This window comes from Electrona antarctica (assembly GCF_951216825.1).
Source record: "Electrona antarctica genome assembly, chromosome: 22".
Taxonomy (NCBI): domain Eukaryota; kingdom Metazoa; phylum Chordata; class Actinopteri; order Myctophiformes; family Myctophidae; genus Electrona; species Electrona antarctica.
Genome location: NC_136805.1, coordinates 22,800,149 through 22,822,626, shown reverse-complemented (window position 1 = coordinate 22,822,626; position 22,478 = coordinate 22,800,149). Strand labels below are relative to the sequence as shown.

The 22,478-nt window shown below is 42.6% G+C and overlaps 1 protein-coding gene across 2 annotated transcripts in view; it reads left to right on the top strand.

The window, feature by feature from the left end:
• trrap (transformation/transcription domain-associated protein) overlaps positions 1–22,478 on the top strand; it is a 143,720-nt gene that overhangs the window by 82,933 nt on the left and 38,309 nt on the right. For both annotated transcript variants that reach the window (XM_079493049.1, XM_079493048.1), the window contains exons 58-60: positions 18,506–18,701; positions 20,729–20,847; positions 21,711–21,857. In XM_079493049.1, the coding sequence (XP_079349175.1) occupies positions 18,506–18,701; positions 20,729–20,847; positions 21,711–21,857 (462 nt within the window). The remainder of the gene's footprint in view (positions 1–18,505; positions 18,702–20,728; positions 20,848–21,710; positions 21,858–22,478) is intronic.

The following is a 22,478-nucleotide window of genomic DNA, read 5'->3' as shown; positions in this document are numbered from 1 at the left end:
TCATAAGAGGCCCCAACATTAACGTTGTAGAGTGACACTGATAACAGCTTTCATCTCTTTTTTTCTCTCTCTCCCCCCATTCTATGCAATGGAGATTGTGGATCTCGAGATAGAAGATTACAAAATAGCCTCTTTGACTCCACTAAAGGGAATTACGATAGATGGGCAGCCAAGATCACCGCTGTGTAAGAGCAAGTGAGGTGGGGATTTGGAAACTGAGGAGAAGGAGAGAGGCAAAGAGATTAGGGCGATGTCGTGAGAGAGAGTGAAAGTGAGTGCTGGAAGGTAGCAGAGAGAGCAAAAGAAGAGAGCCAAGAGAACGAGTAGATAGAGAAAAAAGGTTGAAAAAAGAGAGAAAATGTGGCTGGACAAAGAATGAGATGGAGAGAAACAGAGGGAGGGAATGTGGAGGAAAAAGAGGGAGTTAGCGTAGAGTGGCTGTAATTACTTGCCTGCCATCAGATAGCATTTGATTAAATACCTGCAGCAGAATTACATTTGCATGATGAATGGGACAGTCTGAATGAAGGTTAGAAATGGGCCATCAGCTGATATTAACAGATAATTGTGAAAAATATTGTATTGCCTAATTTATTTATTTTGTTTTGGGACGATTTGATTCAGTGGCAGACTGGCAGTGGGGGGCTGGGGGTCAGATCGTTTCAGAACGTTTATCTTCTCAAAACGGGTATTTGAATTGGGTGGCCACGTTCTTTATCGCTCATGCGTGATTCTGTGCATTTGTGTGTGCGTGCGTGCGTGCGTGCGTGCGTGCGTGTGTGTGTGCGCGTGCGTGCGTGCTTGCTTGCATATTGCGTGGTGCAATTATTTACCCTAGCAGAGGAAAAACAAGCTATTTATTTGTCTGCCCAGTCAAGCGGTCTGTTGTAAATCTCCATTCCACACTCCATCTCACCACTCAACCCTGGGTGAGATTTATAAAATGAATCTCCCCTGGACTCCTCGCAAACACATGAGGGTTCAAATACCCCTGGAATCAAGCCATCACCAAATCCCAGCTCTCGCCGGTGACTGACGATCAATGGATTATCACCTGCGATATTGATCTTGAGGGCCAGTATTAATATTGATTGATGGGTTGTTATAATGGAAAGATTGATTATGCGTTCACAAAGCAGCTCAGAGCCAATCGATGACGCCTTTTTCTCTCGCCCAGAATGGGAATTGAGGGACCTCACTTATCAATTTCCACACTTTTCCCATCTCAACGCTCCCTTCTTTTTTTCTTGCAACCAAAAGGAACTGATTAGCTATTGAAGTAATGTCATTTTTTTCTCCTTTCTTTTTATGGGTCCTGTGCCACGAGGCCCCAAGCCATAATCTAGCTGTCCCTTAAAGGTCCGCTGACATTCCTAGAATTCCTATTGCTGGTATTGTACATCACGTGGTCTGACTGAAAACAGTTTGAAACCCTTGAAACCACGCGCGACGCGCTACGGCGCTAGCAACAAGTGGCTACTAGGTCAGGCTAGCGTTTTTGACGGTACATTTAGCGTCATATTGGCTATAAATGTAATTGAAAAAAAATATTTTTTCGCTCGAATCTCTTAGTTAGAATGCAACTGAGGTTGGCGTGGGGTTTTTTAGGGGAACTGCAGCACAATCGCAAATTTCGGGCTCGAGTCCCACGTTCCCCCGGTCACCAACACCCCTGTCTGCCCGCTCTGAGACCCGCAGCCCTGCAGCGTGACTACGGACTGTCTGCTGTGGCCTCTGCCCGCTCTGACAGCTCTCATCGCCGCAGCGCCTGTCTAATGTACCGCCGTTCTCTTCCCTTCCTTTCGTCCCCTCTCAGCCACAGGACGAAATGTATACCCTCTGCAATACCGTCGTTAGTTACCACAACATTGTTCAAGGGAACTTGTGTGTTTGTTTATTCATTGTAAATAATAATCAATATCGCTATTATCGCCCTGGTTGTCCGAGCCGCTCCGCGGGTTTGAGGCAGTTTTGGCCCGGGGAGGCTGCGTTGCCTCTGGTCCCCGCAGTGAGACCTGATCATGCAGGCATACTGTAACACACACATGGGGGCGCGGGACCTCTCTCCTCTCTCTCTCTCTCTCTCTCTCTCTCTCTCTCACACACACACACACACACACACACACACACACACATACACATCGCATCTTGCAATGGAGGACGGACTCTGGCACCATTAGCGAAGCGTTATTTGAAGATGGGGACTTTAGTGGAGCAACCATCATTGCCCTACCAGTTTGAACCCCTGGCTTCTGGCTCAGCAGCTACGGAGGCAGTTGATGGAGCTGTCGGAGGTGTGAAGCCATGGCCGCTGATTATCGCATGGGTGACAAAGCTTGGTAAATAAACACAACTCTTCGCGTTCACAACGGCTACACTATACAGGCTAAAACATATCGATATAATCAACTTGGTAAATGAACGTCACCCCCACTTGATCTAGTAAGATTATGTTCCAACGTGGACTTTGTGAAATACTGTCCCCCAAAGAAAATGTGTGCTGTAGCCCTTACTTTTCTATGGAGAGCCAACACAAGCACAGGGGAGGCTTGTGATAACTGGCATAAGTGTTATAAGAGTTTTTATATACAAAACGTTTAGACATTTTAGTCCACTCACAGTGACTCACTCACAACATTTATACACAAAGTACACCCTGGCTTCTGTCTGGGAGATATGTGTGTTAGTGCTTTGATTCTAATTATCATTATACACCCTGAAGTGAAAGGAAATACATTTTGATTGATTGATTGAATCAATCAAAATGAAGTGAAAGGAAATAAATAAAACACAAAGGTCATGTATTGCCTTTAGACAATCAAAACCAGTTAGAAATATTACAATACAGCATTGAATGTGATATGTCACTTCATGTTGATATGACACTATCAGGAATAAAGCCAGAATTGGAGATGAGTAGCCTACCATGTTTTGTTGGAATGTAAGAATACTAGCATTATGAATTTCAGGCAAAAATACCTGCCAATTAATTTTATTACCCACCCATCTATGTTTAAATTAATTGCATTACTAAAATCTGAAGAACAAAAAGTCATCTATAAATTCGGTGCTTTTCTGAAAAATGTTCTTCCACTGTTAAAATAGTGAATCTGTGCTCCATACCATGTGATTGTGGTCGTGATAAAATGATGATGAGGAAATGAAAACATGTCAAAAAGGTTGCAGATCCATGCACTTGACTGCAGCAGGTCACCCCCATGACCTCAATGCTGTACTGTCAACATAATACATAAATGTTTTGAGTATAATAGACAAACTAATTTTGTATCATGATAGGAAATTGAAATGTAGTACTAGTATATGATGAATCTAAAAACATGTCTCTCCAAATACAGGTCATGCCGCTATTACAGGCACCTGGGATACAGCAAATTCGTCCGTTGGTGTTGGAGTTACATGGGCTGCTTTGTCCTCCCATCCTGTGTTGATTCGTGTGAGACATGAAATCCCCAATGCTCATGATTCACCATAGAGGTTTTTTGGCCCCTCTTGGCTTCCAATAACAGTTTTATAAATTACTCTTCAGTATTGTTTACTTTCAATTCATTATCTAAAAGTATTCCTGTTTTTCATTCATTGGTAGAATGTTCCCACACTAGTGAAGTTTGTAAAGGAACTACAGCTAATATTTCATGTTGTTGCTGTCCACCTACCGTAATTCCTTTATTGATTGTATGTTGGTTATCTCTGCCCTACCAAGCTTATGTAGATTATATGTTGGTGTGTTGGTTATCTGCAGCCTACCAAGCTGTGGATTCTGAACATTTATTTGATTGAATATGTATTTGTTTCCCTGACACAAAAGGGGGAAATAACTAACTAAATAAACATATCAATATCAGTATTGGCTAAATTGTTATCGGTATCAGCCAAGAATTTCTTGCATCCCTAATCAAAAATCATTATTTATTCAGAATTTGACCCAGACTACCATTTGAGATTTTAGCCTCTCAGAAGACCCAAGACATAGAATATTGTCGTTGTTGGATAAAATGTTGTTCACATTTCCATGCTGTATTGATGTGTCATTGTAGGAGAGATGACAGGCAAACGTTGAGCAAAATAACAATTCTACATCATACCCATTTAGGACTGAGACCAAAACCTGTTTCTATAAAAGTGGCTTTCAAACTATTTCATGTCAAATATGTATGTAATTGACCGTGGACCCCCATCTCAAAATGTTGTTTCAGGGACCTCCCAGAAACGTTCGCTGTGAATGAATATTATATTCAAAGATTGGCACTCATTTTCATGATTTTTCAAAAATGCCAGATCTACAAGCTTGTAGATCTGCTATTTTTTGTTTGTTTTATGAGCTTGTTGATCTATTCTATGCAGATCTGCTATTTTTCAATATTCTTCAAAGTATAACATAATGCACCAAACAGGGTTCCTGTCCTGAATCCTGAATTGTAATGCATGTGCAATAATTGTACTCTTGAGAGCATAAAATGAAACCAAATGGACCAGATCTAAAAAGGGTCCATTGGTAATGGTTACAAACTCTCCATTTAGCTGGGCCCATGGGGACAACCTGGAATCCCCTCAAGGACCACTGGTGGTCAGGGCCACTGGTTGAAAACCATTGCATTGGACTATATGACATTATAAATGCATAATTTCCGTACATGGTATTTTATTACAATAAATTAGGACTCTGGTAGAGGGGGCAGGTTGAAATGCTTGGAGTCCTTGGATCCAACATAAATAACAGAATATTCGTGAAGACGCATGAGGGAACGACCGTTCTGATGAGCTGCTCTGCCAGACATCCCTAGCACCAACGGACAAAGTTCCGGTAGGCTGTGTACCGGTACTGCCTATTGGGCAGAGAAACAGACTGTGAGACATGATTTACTGTACATGGGCTTTGATGGTACAATGTTTGTACAACTGTGATATAATGACTTGAAACGACAACCACATGCACTCTGGCCACGTTCAGGTGTTTAGACAGATATCTGGTGGTGTGTTCATGATGTGATCATGCAATGGTTCAATTATTGACATGGTTCTGTTAGTGAGTGACATGTTGCCTCAATGTAATGGTTCACTGGACCCAGGGGTGGTCGTTTAGATGGGTCCCAGGGACATATTACGAGTCCTACTTCAACAACGTTAAGAGTACAGTATTGCATCCCAGAGTCTAAGGATGTCATTTTCACTTCAAACTGCAATGATGTAAATAGCCTGCATCCTGGGCTATTTGCATCATTGCAGTTCCAAGTGAAAATGACATGGTGTATTTTATTGACATGCAGATCCATGGTTCCTTTATTGATAGGCTATATGTGAGACATGACAACAAAGGTGATATAAGTGAAAATTAAATAGTTTTGTTTGTAAGATGACTGTTAGTTCGTTCTATTGGAATAATGGCATGGTTCTGTGGCAAAATAAATAATAGCTTATGCAACAATTCTGAATCATTTACATTGTTCTGGGTTGTTCTGGTATGTTCTTAGTCAAATATGTTCAAAATTGGAATAATGGCATGGTTCTGTTGTGAAGTTACACCACATAGTTGCAATGTGATTCACATGACGTTATACATCATTGATTGATTGACATTTTTATTCAGCTTGTAGAATGGGTAGGCCTACATTTCAAGCACAAGTGAATACAACAAGAAGATGAAACCAGAAAAGCACCAAGACTGGTTTGGTTGTAATCAGGGATGAAGTTTCATCCGAGTCACATTCAACATTAGCTCTGGTCCATAGCTCTAATGCCAGCAAAGGGCATTAGGGCTATTGACCAGAGATAATTCAACATGCACTATATATACTATACACGATGCAATACTGAATATGATAAAACAGCATGGTTTCTACATGTCACACTTTACCCCCATATATTATTATTATATTGGTATTTTTTAGCCTGTGTAGCATAGGAGCAGGACGATATAGTTGGCCATGTTGTGTTTATTTACCAATCTTTGTTGCTCCACCCCGTTGATATCTTCCACGTTCGATATTGGGATGAATGATGGGGAGTCCTCAACCTGAAATGTCGCTTCGGTGCTACCGAGGCACAGATTCTGTGCGTGGGTAAAGTGCGCGGGGCATCTGAGGGTCCCTTCGTTGAGTGTTTTTTTTTTGCAAAACTAATGCTTGGAATGGATTCAGCATCATGAAAACCCCCTAGTTTGACATGTCACATGCTACATGCATGATGACATTTTTAATATTTTGCCTGCTATAGGTTGTAATTGGTATGGTCACATATTATGCCAATTATGAAAACATGTGCAAGTTAGCATCCGGCAGTTTCTACATGCTGGGGACCCATACTAAACATTTCTAACATAAAACGTTGGAGTACTCAACATGTCCGGGTTCACTTTTTGGCTACTATGCTATTTTTAGAGTGTTTATCCATGGATGTGGATATGTACAATATATATGATTTCAGAATAGGGCATTTTTAGATATTAACCCCTTCATGCTTAAAACAGCAAAATCCCATAAAATACAATATAAATCAATGCAAATGCAACACATTTTCATTGCAAAATAAATGTGGAAGTGGTCATATCTCCTTTCCACCACAACCCCTTGATGAATTAACTCCTTCAGCCTTATTGTGAGCATTCTACACCAAAACATCAACAGAACATTGTGTGCATGACAAACCATATATAATCATTCATACTTATACATTATTATTACACATAATTATAAAGTGTGCATGCTGCACACTTTATAATTGCACAAATGCCATCTGGGGCAGGTTTGTATTCTTCAGGTAGATTGTTAGGGCTCAGTGGCCTGATGTGTCTTTTTCCATCCAAACTACTCTGGGTCCCATGCCGGTGGACTTGGCTTTCTCAATTTGCATCCCATCCTCAGTGAACATGGCGGTTAAGATTGGTGCCAGCTCATAGGCGAGGGCATCCTCCACATGAACCTCACAGTCACTAGACAGGAGTATGATGACCCTTGAATAGATAGCATTTAGGTCATACACTTTGAGTGTATTATTTGAATGGATTTGGCTGTTGTTGCCACCATCTTCACTTTAGATGGGATGGTCTTGTGAAATACCTTTGACCAGGACATCTTTTCTAAATCTTGAAAAATTGTGTTCCCACTCTTTATAGTAGCCTCGCAGTGGCCAGACACAAATCTGCTCAGGGCCAAGGTATTCACGGTCCCTTGCTTCAAGGTTATTCTAATAATCCATTCTGCACTGTGGCCGTACCTCATGAAGGTGAACCCTATGAACTGGTTGGTCCACCGACAATTTCATGGTGTCACATAAAAATACCTTTTAACATGTGGAAGTAGCTTTTCATGTAGTGGGGTTCCGTCTCAATGTTAAATTTAGTTGTCATTTACAACTCATGTAAAAGTTTAACTTTCACTACTAATTTGAAGGTGAGGGTCTATAGAACCATTTTGGTTCAGTGGCAACCACCCAGATAAAAAAAATTGGCCTCAGACAACTCACCCCGGTGCTTGCCCGTTTTTCCTCCCGGAATTTTCCCCAGTGAGGGGGATAACTTTGTAATATGCTATTGGCTGTTTGTATTCTTTTTGGACAAATATAAAAAGATACTCCTGTGGAAAGGCTATATTATTTTACTTATATTGACCCTATAAACAATTTAGTATTATTTAGTATATGTAAGATTTTTCCCACTCAAATGGTACCTCGTCAGATAATCCCCACATAGCCTACAACAACTTCTGTGAACAGACTTCACTGTAGTAGCTTTTCATAAATTATATTTGTACTTAGGCTGTCTGCTGCCGTGAAAGTTTATAGTTAGATAAATTCAAAGTCCAGCCGTCTGCTGTCCAGCCTCTCCCACCCCTCACTGGGGAAAATTCCGGGAGGAAAACAGAAAAGGGGTGAGTTGTCTTGTCACCATTAGCAAAACATGTTCTGTTGTAACTTTTGATTGAATTATCCAATCTGAACACATGAGATATGTATGGATTCACAATCCGGAGTAGCATTTGGTACTTAGACCATATTACACATATAATACCCCCCCCCCCGTATTGGTGTATATCCACAAAAATAGCAAGTAGTCCAGCATCTATGTGCAGTATTTTGATGGAATTGTGCACTTTACAATAAAAGCATGACATTTGGCACACAGTTGGAGCATGCCATAAGGAACATTGTTGACTATGGGGCCATCACAGATTTGTCCCGTGGTAACCATGGCAGCCATTTTCTAAAATGGCCGCCGCCTGCTGTTAATTTACCAATTCAGGTTCTAGACCACCTAGGATCTTGATTCTGGTGACTAATCCTACATTGTCAAGGATGAGGAATACAGTGGTACTATTTGTCCTGTGACCATGGTAGACATTTTTCATAATGGCCGCCACCTGCTGTTATTTTACCAATAACTCCACCACATGAGGTGTGGTGAGGGTCTATTTCAGGTGCAGGTTGAGTTTAGCCTGGCGCAGCCAGGTTGAGTTGCTACTGACAGGACATACAGGAGGTGGGCTTTCTGACCTTTGACTCGTCCCTTTAAGGCACAGTGTTTTTGGTGGAGACCTGATGACCTGATGACCTGATGAAGATCGGATAGATCGAAACGTTGTCATTTTCAATAAAGAACGTCTTGTTTATACCCATGGTGTGCGGGCTCCATCCATATCCTACTGGAGACTTGCCTCATGACATCGTTGCTGCGGCAGTGGCACACTCTGGGTCTCTGGGGCATTGTATCTTGGCGGCCTCCTGTCAGTGTTTCTCCATACTTCTCAATGAGCTCTGTGTTCTGTGACATTCTGACATGATAGGGACACAGAGAACGACACTCATGCCCCATTCAGTGTCTGCACATCCTGCCTGATAGTTCTGAGGGCAGATCTTCAGGTGTTCGGTTGAGGCCGAGTCTTTCCACTGCAGCGGGAAGAAGCATTGTGCGTTCTGACCCATCGCCAAGAAGGGCATAAGTGTCGAGGGAACAGTCACCGTCGTGAAATATAACTCAAGCTACTTTGAGTAGGACCTTTTTCCCGTCAACTGGCTTGTCAAGGTACAGCACCTCGGCAGTGGTGTTCACCAGACAGCTCTCATCAGGCCTCAAGCAGGACTTCAAGGTGTTTGCCAATGCACAGGCTACATGGCCTCCTGATATCACACTGGGCAGCTATAGGTGTGATCTACCACAGCGCCAGCACCACTTCTTGGTTCGAATCCATTCTGTGATCGGTTCTGTCATGAGTCTCTAGTACACTGAAGTGTTCGTTAATCTCACATAATGGACAGTATGCATTAGCTTTCCCTGTCTCTTAGGGTGGGGTTGCAGCCTCGCACTCCGTCTTCAGAACCATGCAGAACTGTGGCATATCTGCCCATTTTCTGAGGTAACCGCTGGGTGACGTTGGATGGCAGCAGGTTTGAGTGATAATTTGAGGCGGGCAAACTCACTCGGGTCTCTGTTGGTGAAGTCGGGGATGGTAGGTCGTGGCCCCCTGTATTGCTGCTCCACTGTGTTATCTGGTGGGGGGTACAAGGGCTGGTGTTCTGGCAATGCCGGATACTGGCAGTTCAGGGGCAGAGCTGGTTGGCCAGCTGGAAGGGGGTCTGGCTAGGAGTACACTCCTGGTGTTATGACCTCACTGGGTACTGGTGACTCAGGGGCAGAGCTGGTTTTATTTGGAAGGGGGTCTGATGAGGAGTAGTACACGGAATACGCCGGCTGATGTCCTGGGCTCACTTGACTCTCACATGTCAGTTTGAACACATGTACTGTACAGTACTACATCGATATTACACATTTTGATGTGCATGTTGTAAATAGTACTGTAGCACTGTATTCCTCATCCTTGAAAACCTGAATTGGTAAAATAACAGCAGGTGGTCGTGGCCATTTTGGAAAATGGCGGCCAGGTCACCACGGGACAACTCTGCGATGGCCCCATGTTAGCCAAAAATGTCCCTTATGGCATGATTTAACTGTGAGCCAAATGTCATCGTAAAGTGCACGATTTCCACGGGTAGAGGCTGGGCTAAGTGGGGTATTATATTCCAATATCTAACTTTAGTTCCTCACATACTGTATTGTCTCATTTGTGTGAAATATAAGAGATTTTCCAATCATATTTAATTTTTATACAATTACTCATTCATGATAACATACTGTAGGTATAGGCACTAACCTCACCATTCTAGGTTCAACAGAACAGAAGTTAGGTGTAATTTGAAGTAATTTGATGTACATTGGTGGCCATTTTTATTTCTTTCCCCATATCAGCATATTCAAAACATTTGAAATCCAGTTAATTCCTCACACAGTATTGATTTGATCATCCAATATGGCCGCCCCAATATTAGTTATAATGGGGGGTGAATAGGGCAAAGTTTTAAACTGAGAGATATTTCCACGACACTTCTCAGGTTGATCAATGATATGAATACGAACATTTTTTGTATTGCAAGTTTCCATGAAATCCAATATGGCCGCCCCAATATTAGTTATAATGGGGGGTGAATAGGGGAAAATTTTAAACTGAGAGATATTTCCACGAAACTTCTCAGGTTGATCAATGATATGAATACAAACATTTTTTGTATTGCAAGTTTCCATGAAATCCAATATGGCCGCCCCAATATTAGTTATAATGGGGGGTGAATAGGGGAAAATTTTAAACTGAGAGATATTTCCACGAAACTTCTCAGGTTGATCAATGATATGAATACGAACATTTTTTGTATTGCAAGTTCCCATGAAATCCAATATGGCCGCCACAATATTAGCCCCTATTAGTTATAATGGGGGGTGAATAGGGCACCATTTTAAACTGAGAGATATTTCCACGAAACTTCTCAGGTTGATCAATGATATGAATACGAACATTTTTTGTATTGCAAGTTTCCATGAAATCCAATATGGCCGCCACAATATGGCCGCCACAATATTAGTACCAAGAAAATAGGTTTTGGCTCTAACTTCTGAACCAGATGAGCTAGAAATGCAAACTTGGTGTCTATTTCATGGTTTCTGACCATGAGAGACTCAATGGAATACCTATTTTTATTATTGGGTGTGTCTGGACCCAATGGTCTGGTGGCTACCCTGGTGGTCTGGTGGCTACCCGAAATAGTGCTTTACCATGATTTCTACCATGATTGTTGACTGTTTTGGCAAACACAAGCAATATTAGTCCATTGGCTAAGATCCATGGCACAGAAGGGACATATATGCTTGAGCTTGCATATTGTCAAAATGGCTGCAAACATGAAAAAGAAAAGAGACTTCCTGTCAGATTTTGGATACCTGCATTTGCCATAACATCAAAAGTTGTCCACCAGAAATATCTATGACCCAATAGAATCAAAAAGGGGTGGTTTGCCCCCCTGGGTAATAGGATCTTACAGGAATTGTAATGTGTACAATTTTGCCCTATTCACCCCCCATAGGGGCTAATATCGGGGCGGACATATTGGACGTTCGCCCAAAACTTGACCGGGTTGTCCATATAGGTTGTGATCCTACTGGGTCATAGATATTATTTCTGGTGGACAACTTTGTATGTTATGACAAATGCAGGTCAACCCCCTTTGCCCCCTGGGTAGTAAATGGGATATGTGTATGTACTGCAGATTCAGCATTGTTGCATAATATTTATTTTGCCACAGAACCATGCCATTATTCCAATAGAATGAACTAACAGTCATCTTACAAACCAAACTATGTAATTAGTGTGGTTGCAACCAGACTATTGTAATTGTAACACTTTTTAGTGTTATTGTTATTGGTAACATTTATTTATCGTCACCTTATTAAACTAATTGCCTAAGTCATTTTTTCAAGGTTTTCAGGAAACACAAAAAACTGTGCCAAATGTAGAATATATTATATTTCTTAATTATTTAAATTCCAAAAAATATGAAAAAATATGACTATTGACATACAAATAAAGTTGTATGTCAATCATGTAACATGTAAGGATAAAATGACTTAGGCCAATATCTGAACATGCCATTTATGGCAATTATAAACCTTATTTAGGCCAAATTACTTACTGCAGTAAGTGACTTAGGCAAAATGTTTTTATTCCAATTATTTTTAATAGACCATGGTTTAGGGTCAGCCACAGAGTGTTTAAAATTATATCAGAGCACAAAGACATTTGATACTGAAGGGGAGTGAATGGGACTGAATGGGAGTGAATGGGACTGAATGAGAGGTACTGTTACTATGGGACTGATACTATGGGAGTGAATGGGACTGAATGGGAGGGAATGGGAGTGAATGGGAGTGAATGGGAGGTAGTTACTATGGGAGTGAATGGGAGGTACTGTTACTATGGGACTGATACTATGGGAGTGAATGGGAGTGAATGGGAGTGAATGGGAGGTAATGGGAGTGAATGGGACTGAATGGGACTGAATGGGAGGTAGTTACTATGGGAGTGAATGGGAGGTACTGTTACTATGGGACTGATACTATGGGAGTGAATGGGACTGAATGGGAGTGAATGGGAGTGAATGGGAGGTAGTTACTATGGGAGTGAATGGGAGGTACTGTTACTATGGGACTGATACTATGGGAGTGAATGGGAGTGAATGGGAGTGAATGGGAGGTAATGTTACTATGGGACTGAATGGGAGTGAATGGGATTTAATGGGACTGAATGGGAGTGAATGGGAGTGAACGGGAGTGAATGGGACTGAATGGGAGTGAATGGGAGTGAATGGGAGGTACTGTTACTATGGGAGTGAATGGGACTGAATGGGAGTGAATGGGATGAATGGGAGTGACAGTCCCATAGTAACAGTACCTCCCATTCACTCCCACTCACTCCCATTCACTCCCATTCACTCCTCATACACTCCTATTCAGTCCCATTCACTCCCATTCAGTCCCATAGTAACAGTACCTCCAATTCACTCCCATTCACTCCCATTCAGTCCCATAGTAACAGTACCCCCCATTCACTCCCATTCACTCCCATTGTATCAGTCCCATAGTAACAGTACCTCCCATTCACTCCCATAGTATCAGTCCCATAGTAACAGTACCTCCCATTCACTCCCATTCAGTCCCATTCACTCCCATAGTATCAGTCCCATAGTAACAGTACCTCCCATTCACTCCCATTCACTCCCATAGTATCAGTCCCATAGTAACAGTACCTCCCATTCACTCCCATTCACTCCCATAGTATCAGTCCCATAGTAACAGTACCTCCCATTCACTCCCATAGTATCAGTCCCATAGTACAGTACCTCCCATTCACTCCCATTCACTCCCATAGTATCAGTCCCATAGTAACAGTACCTCCCATTCACTCCCATAGTATCAGTCCCATAGTAACAGTACCTCCCATTCACTCCCATAGTATCAGTCCCATAGTACAGTACCTCCCATTCACTCCCATAGTATCAGTCCCATAGTAACAGTACCTCCCATTCACTCCCATAGTATCAGTCCCATAGTAACAGTACCTCCCATTCAGTCCCATTCACTCCCATAGTATCAGTCCCATAGTACAGTACCTCCCATTCACTCCCATTCACTCCCATAGTATCAGTCCCATAGTAACAGTACCTCCCATTCACTCCCATAGTATCAGTCCCATAGTAACAGTACCTCCCATTCACTCCCATTCACTCCCATTCACTCCCATAGTATCAGTCCCATAGTAACAGTACCTCCCATTCACTCCCATTCAGTCCCATTCACTCCCATAGTATCAGTCCCATAGTACAGTACCTCCCATTCACTCCCATTCACTCCCATAGTATCAGTCCCATAGTAACAGTACCTCCCATTCACTCCCATAGTATCAGTCCCATAGTAACAGTACCTCCCATTCAGTCCCATTCACTCCCATAGTATCAGTCCCATAGTAACAGTACCTCCCATTCACTCCCATAGTATCAGTCCCATAGTAACAGTACCTCCCATTCACTCCCATTCAGTCCCATTCACTCCCATAGTATCAGTCCCATAGTAACAGTACCTCCCATTCACTCCCATTCAGTCCCATTCACTCCCATAGTATCAGTCCCATAGTAACAGTTCCTCCCATTCACTCCCATTCAGTCCCATTCACTCCCATAGTATCAGTCCCATAGTAACATTACCTCCCATTCACTCCCATTCAGTCCCATAGTATCAGTCCCATAGTACAGTACCTCCCATTCACTCCCATTCACTCCCATAGTATCAGTCCCATAGTAACAGTACCTCCCATTCACTCCCATTCAGTCCCATTCAGTCCCATTTTGAAAGGTGTGTTAAAATGGCCTAAGTCACATTTTATTATGACTTAGGCAAAATAAAATGGCCTAAGTCTCACTCTTGACATAGGCCATTTTTTTAATAGGGTGTAACAGGGAGGCCTTTTACGTTAGGGGGCGATTTTACCAGAGGTGGCCAGCATCACCAGGAGTTGATTTAGGCCAAAAACTCATTTTCGGCAAAAAATGACTTAGGCCATTAGTTTAATAAGGTGACGTTATTGTATATTAGGCCTATAAACTTTATTGTGTCACGCTACTCCTCCCAGTTTTTGCCGCACCCACTCATATGTCAAAACGACCGGCTTCATCGGGAATCGTGTGCTATCTCCTTGCTAAGACATTAATTAGTTAGTGAATTAATTTTCCCCATTCACGTGAATGGGAAATGCGAAACTCACATTCACGTATTTTTTCCTCTGAGACCGGACAGGATGCAGGCTATTTGCATCATTGCAGTTTGAAGTGAAAATTACATCCTTAGATTCTGGGATGGAATACTGTACTCAGTAGGCCTACTGTACTCTAACGTCGTTGAAGTAGGACTCCTGGGACCCATCTAAACGACCATCCCTGGGTCCAGGGACCCATTACATGGGAGCAACATAAAAATAGCAGATCTACATAGAATAGATCAACAAGTTCATAAAAAATAACAAACTAAAAATAGCAGATCTACAAGCTCATACACAGAGTGCACAGAGTAACGATCTAAGCTTGTAGATCTGGCATTTTTGAGAAATCGTGAAATGAGTGCCAATCTTTGAATATAATATTCATTCACAGCGAACGTTTCTGGGAGGTCCATGAAACAACATTTTAAGATTGGGGTCCACGGCCAATTACATACATATTTTGGGGTCCTTGACATGAAATAGTTTGAAAACCACTTTTATAGAAACAGGTTTTTCAGAAAATGATTTAGAAAACATTTAGTAGAATCTGGTCTCAGTCCTAAATGGGTATGGTGTAGAATTGTTATTTTGATCAACGTTTGCCTGTCATCTCTCCTACAATGATACATCAATACAGCATGGGAAAAAAATCAGAATCTAGAGCTTGGTAGGCTGCAGATAACCAACACATCAACATATGATGTACATAGCTTGGTAGGGCAGAGATAACCAACAGAATCAACTAGAAAAAGTGCCCGTCTGGGCACAGGTCTCCACCAGGAGGATAGGAGTGTGTGTGTGTGATGTATGGCAAAATGTTTAAGAGCAATATAGTGTGTGTGTGTGTGTGTGTGTGTGTGTGTGTGTGTGTGTGTGTGTGTGTGTGTGTGTGTGTGTGTGTGTGTGTGACGCGGCTTGGCCTGTTGTAGCGCCACCATGAGGCTGATTTGAAAACTGTCAAGTGGCATTTCTTCCAAAGCCTAGTGGGAATATGCATGCACAGTTTCACCACAATCGGACGCTGCGTTGAGTAGTTGTGGCGATTTGTACAAAACGTTTAGAAGCCAATCGTAGCCAATGAGGGTGGATTATGAGAAATCAAACAAACCCGTCTTGATCACATGACTATGGAGAGCATGTGTACCGATTTGCGTGAAATTTGGATAAAATCTGAAGGAGTAATATTAGAAAATGTGTTTTACATATGTCGGCCTCTTGGTGGCGCTATAAAGAGCAGATGTGAAAAATTCCAGGCAAAGGTTTTTCGTTGGCGTCTAGGGAGTTGGCATACAAAGTTATCCACAGATCCGTGCAGTTAGAGGTAAAAACACTTTTCGGCCAGTTATAGCGCCACCATTAGGCTGAGTTGAAAATATTCAAGTGGCATTTCTTCCTCGACCTAGTGGGAATGTGCGTGCAAAATTTCACGGAAATCACACGATGTGTTCATGATTTGCAGCATTTTGTTTGAAACGGAGAACTCCTGCGAACTTTGGAAGCCAATCTTAGCCAATCAGGATGGAGTCTGAAAAATCTGAAAGACCCGTTTCGTTGAATGGGTCTAGAGAGACTGTGTACCAATTTGCGTAATGTTTGGACAAAATCTGTAGGTGTACTGTCAAAACATTTGTTTTGCACAAAGCGGCCTCCTGGTGGCGCTATAACAGGCCAATGTGAAAACTTTGGGGCAGAGGTTCAGCTCTGGCATTCAGGGTGTGTGCAGAGTATGGCTGCGATCAAGCCAACGGTGCCAGAGATTAGCTGTTCACAGACGGACACACGGACGGACGGACGGACACACGGACGGACGGACGGAGTGCAAAACATACTCTCTCCCCATGCCTTCGGCCTGGTGGAGACAATAAAGGAATTACGAAGGTGGTTTCCTCGTAGACAGCAAGAACATGAAATATTATCTGTAGTAGTTGCTTTACAAACTTCACTAGTGTGGGAACATTCTACCAATGAATGAAAAACAAGAATACTTTTTGATAATTAATTGAAAGTAAACAATCATTGTGCATGTTGTGCGATGTGAAAATGAAGTGTGTGTGTGTGTGTGAGAGAGAGAGAGAGAGAGAGAGAGAGAGAGACCATATCGGTGTGTGTGTGTGTGTGTGTGTGAGTGAGAGAGGTCCCGCCCCCCCATATTGGGGTGTGTGTGTGTGTGTGTGTGTGTGTGTGTGTGAGAGAGAGAGAGAGAGAGAGAGAGAGCTCCCCCCCCCCATATCGGTGTCAGGTTACTTGTGCTCACGACACGATGAGCCCCAGTGCAAATGCCCCGGTGTGGCATGATCTGATTGCCGGGAGACTACATGCTTCAGCCCCGCGGAGCGGATCGGACAACGAGGGCGATAATTCATCATAGCGAGCCGATATTGACTATTACAATGAATAAACAAACACACAGTTCACAATGTTGTGGTAACTGTGTGTGTGTGTGAGAGAGAGAGAGAGAGAGAGAGAGAGAGAGAGAGAGAGTGTGTGTGTGTGTGTGTGTGTGTGTGTGTGTGTGTGTGTGTGTGTGTGTGTGCGTGTGCTATGAGCCTATGAGTACTGCAGCCTGCATGACGAGAAGAGGGCCGGCTCACGGGCTCAGTGCCCCGGCGGCCGGCGGTGAGAGGGGGCATCTGAGACGGGCTAGACTACATGCTGTCATGCGGAGCGGCGCGGCGATAAATCATCATAGCGATATTGATTATTACAATGAATAAGCATAAACACACAGTGCACTTGAACAATGTTGTGGTACATGAGATATTTGAATGACGGATATGCATTTTAGCCCGCTGCAGTGCTGCTCAACCTGTGAGCAAGGCTCCGACCGCAGCAGGCTGAACTTAGCCGTGGTTGAGGGCATGTCAGCGGGGGGGGACAGAGCTAGATGGCCGGGGCATGGGACTCGAGTGCGAAATTGCGATTATGCAACAGTTACAAAAAAAAAAAAACACGTCAACTCAATGTCATTGTAACTAACATTTTCGAGCGAAAAAATAATTTTTTGAATGAGACTTTCACCCAGTATGAAGCTAAATGTGACACCAAAAGAGTAGCATAAGTTGCTATGCTACTTCTGCGAGCAAGCCCGCATAGAAGACGGGGAAAATTTTATTGCCTGGCTGACGTCATAATCACGTTAGCATGAAAAATAGCCGTTTTTATCTCCCGAGGGGAATGACATTCCCCCTTTAAGGCAAATAGCCGATAAGTCACTTTGATCCATCTAGTTTGTGCTGGCTATTTGGTCTGGCTAGTTTTATCCATCATGAACACTAAACCAGTCATGAGGGCAGTGGTTTCCAAAGGTTGCGGGAAGGCACACTGGTGTGCTGTGAGAAAAGTTGAGGTGTGCCTTGGGATTTCGTGAAAACCACACATTATTGCCATATATACTATATATTAAAACGGATGATTTTTTATTTTTTATTAAATTAATATACTTTGTGTACACTGCTTTCCCAATACAAATTATACTTTATTTTAAACAATTTCAACCTTGGGCATGATGTTATTGGTGACAATAATATTTTTTTTTAATATCTACAAATACACAACACGTCACATCATCATGAGCTTTATTGTAGCTCGTCTATTGTCACTGTTTTTGAAATATTTTGAAAGTATGAAATTTAAATAGTGTGCCTTGTTTTGAATTGGGCACAACGATTCTGAAAACTCATGGTCTAGGAGGATTGGATGTGTTTCCCAGCACTCCCAGTAGCAGACACCTAATCAGAGCACTACCCATACTGGAAATGTAGTTCCTTAAAGTACATCATTTCTTAACCTCCGTGAATACCCTGGATGTATTTCAGGTACTACTTCCTTCTTGTTACTAAGAATCAAATTCTTCTCCCCAGGCGGCGCAGCAGATTATAGAGCTCCAGGAGGCAGCTCAGATCAACGCTGGGCTGCAGCCAGCCAGCCTAGGCCGTAACACCAGCCTCCACGACATGAAGACGGTGGTTAAAACCTGGAGGAACCGGCTGCCCATCGTCTCCGACGACCTGTCACACTGGAGCAGCATCTTCATGTGGCGCCAGCACCATTACCAGGGTATGAGTATGTATGACACACGCACACACCGCACATGCATAGTTTGCATACACAAATTGAGGCTGTCCAAACGCACCCTTATAATTATTATTAAAATGTTTACCAATAATATACAACTTGTGTAGCAAAAGAGATGCAAAGTGAACTAGTGACTAAGATCCATCTCTTGTGCAGGTACTCCAAACACTGCAGTGGTAAAAGGTTATTCGAACATTTGAAAATGTTTTACATTTTGATTTGCAGAAATGGTTTAGGACAAACCTGAAATGTGTGTGAAAGAGTGTCTAGTGCTTGCTTGCATCGGCATTGGTCTCGTAGGATCGATATTGGGTGTAAACTTATATAGCTTTCCTTTAGAACAGTGAAGATGATGTACAGTACAATCTTGAACCAGATAATTGTATATCTCTCAAGCTAAGAGCGAATGTAGTCTATTTGGATTGATCAACGATACTGTATATGCAACAAATATACGCTCTTGTAGCGTCCGTTTTCGATCATTAACGACATTCTGTGGGTTCACTCACTGTATTTTGTTACATCTTTCCTCTAGCTCCAGTTAGCTCATAACATTAGCTTTTGTTGCCACTCACTCCACGTTGCGGCATTCAGTTTATGGGTTTTTATGCCCGTCAGACTATGGGTTTTATGGGTACATCTCCCATTGGCTTAGAAACAAGCAATCATAAAAAAGTGTCCATTACGGTCGTCTGTAGTGGTGCGTGCAAATGTAGTTCAATCACCTGGCAAAATGAAAATCCACTGTGGTCCTACCATGTTCTATAGGTTTTCACCTAGTGGTTTAGCTCTGTCATACTGAGCAGATTGATGCCTTTAATGACCTTGCAGAAGTAACATTCTCCGTCCTTTCCTTCCTTCCCTCTCACCTCCTTATTCACACACAAACTCACATTCACGTACAGTATACTCTGATGCTTTTTTCTTCTCACTGAAACCAGCCACACATACATTTGTACGCATACGTATGCGGGCACACACAAACACACATTTCCACTCATCTCAGGATGGGGCCTTCTCTAAAAGGCCATGGCGTGCAGAACCCCCTCAGGGTCTCTGTACATTTCCAAATGTCAGCCCTCGAAAGCACTTTCTCCCACTGCAGGATATGGACACACACACACACACACAATCCTACCTACCTACTTTACTTTGCTCATTGCTGCTCTCTCTACCGCGGTGACTTTGAAACCATTCAGAGAGGCAGCCCAGCGCAAAATATGATGTCTCAACAAGTCAGGGCTCATACCAGAATAAAGATGGAGCCACTTCTGCAGTAGAGCTCCGGTGTAAAAAAAAAAATCATTTATACTTGAAACAATTGAAGCTTAAGTAAAAGTAAAATGGAATTGCCTTCACAGAAATTCCCAGCCATGACACATTTAATGTTCAATATCTGTAAGGGTCCCCCGGTGGCCATGACCACTCAGCCTGTGTTTAATCATAGGATAAAGGTGAACTCTGAATAACTTTGTATTGATTGGCAGTGACCCTTCCCTCTGTGGGGAGGGACAAGTGAACTCAAACCATGCCAAGAAAATGCCCCCCACAGCATAGCAGCTCCCCTCACTGTAGGGGTCAAGCATTCAGTCCTGTCCCTGGCCCTTCTCTTGGTGAACATCATACATTAACTAGCCCCCTTTTGAAGAATATGGTGAAGAATAACTCACCTGATCTGACCATATGACTTGTAGACCCTTGTCTATAGTTTTTACAACACTGAAAATCAAAACCTGACCTGTGCATCACTAATACGGTATATACTGTGTGAGCATGTGGTGAAGCAGTTTTAATTAAAAGCGTGAATAGGGAGTGGTACAAGTGCAGACGTTTTGTATAGTTTCAGTATTAGATTGATGCCAGGGGCTCTGTATAACATCAGGATAATTTAGGGAAGCCATCTGTTCTACCTTTTTCTTTGGTGGGAAAATAACAGCAGTGTCTTGTGATTAGACATTTTGAATTGGTAAAGATTACTTACTGTGTCTCTCCTCTTGAACTCCCAACAGCCATCGTATCGGCCTACGAAACTAATACGCAGCACGACCCTAACAACAACAATGCAATGCTTGGAGTCCACGCCTCTGCCTCTGCCATCATTCAGTACGGAAAGATAGGACGCAAACAGGTACAACTGCAATGATTGTCCACCATTTGATAGAGAAAAGTGAATAAACATACCTTGATTAACTACTTCATCAAAAAAGCTTTAAAGTTAATGTTGTGTCTATCAAGTCTATAGTCTATAAAGTCTAAAGTCTATAAAAGCTATAAAGTCTAAAGTCTATAAAAGCTAAAGTGTAAAGAAAATAAAAAATAGGGACGCTAGGTTGAAAGTGATTAACATATTTTGATGCTCAGGAGGAGTATACTCGTCTATCAAATAAGAACACCTAGTTCTCAGAACGAGTATACTCGCTCTAAGGCATTTTATATCAATATAAGAAGGCTATTTTCCATTTTTGGAATCGCTCCAGTTGCTAGGCCCGGTTGCTAGGGCCCCGTCTGCACTGTTTGTGCGTGTGCACATCCATTAGCTTCTGTTTTAGCCACGATCTGTAGACGCTGTTTTCTCGGAAACTACGGCGCTGTCCGTGGTGTTGATCAGATCAACGAGGTTCAGAGCTCATTTCTGATTTACGGTGCATTGCTATTAGAATATTAACGTTTCTGGAGAAAGATGGACATCGGCGTTAACTCGCTAGCATTAGCATGTTTTGCTACATGCATTTAAGCTAGCGAAAAAATGGAAGTGCGTCATAGTAAGATCTGCCTGTATCCGTTGACACCCAAGCGCTACCACTTTTGGCCACGAGGTGGCACTCAAAGTGTTAAGAGAGGACTGATACGGTTCTGATATACTATATTATTCATAGCATTCAATGGTGGCCATTGTACAGTCTGAGACTCATCCTTGCACGAATGCACGTATTTGCATTGCAAATAAAAAATCACAGTCGACTAAAACATTGTCTCCCCCTCCTCCCCAAGGGTTTGGTGAATGTAGCACTGGACATCCTAAGTCGAATCCACACCATCCCCACCGTGCCAATCGTCGATTGCTTCCAGAAGATCAGACAGCAGGTTAAATGTTATCTGCAGTTGGCTGGCGTCATGGGCAAGAATGAGTGCATGCAGGTAACTTTTATGTCATGTCTACATCTTTCCTTCTCTGTTTGACACAGAAGAGAAGCCTGAACTTCTGAACTGTAACCCGAACACTAAAAGTGCCCTATGTTGAAACGTCACTGGCTTACTCACTGTCAGCCATTAGCCACAGTTGACGTTAATATGAGAAAGCAGGGGAGTGAGAAGGTGCAGAGTTGTTGGAGTGTCTCTAGGTGACTGTCAGTAGCTGTGAGCCTTAGAAGAGAAGAGTGTAACTCAGGAGCACACTCAAGTCTGCAGAGCATTCTGATTAATAGAAGCAGTCCAGCACACACCGCAAGTCATTAGAGTGCCAGGAGATGCTTTTCTCTCTTCTCTGTCTCTCTTCTCCCTGTCTCACTGTCTTTCTGGCTTTTATCTATTTCTGCCTTCTTTGGTTCTGTCTCCCTCTGTCTCTTTCTCTCACTATCTCTTTGTTTGATCAGACATTCTTCTTTGCTCTTCTCTCTCATTCAACTGTTTCTCTTTCTCTCTCACTAACTCCCACCTTTACTTCTCTCCACACAATGTTTGTCACCATGGTACATACAGTAGCCGAGTGGCGGATATGGAAGATTAATTAATTTAGCTTCTATCCTCCTAATGAACACC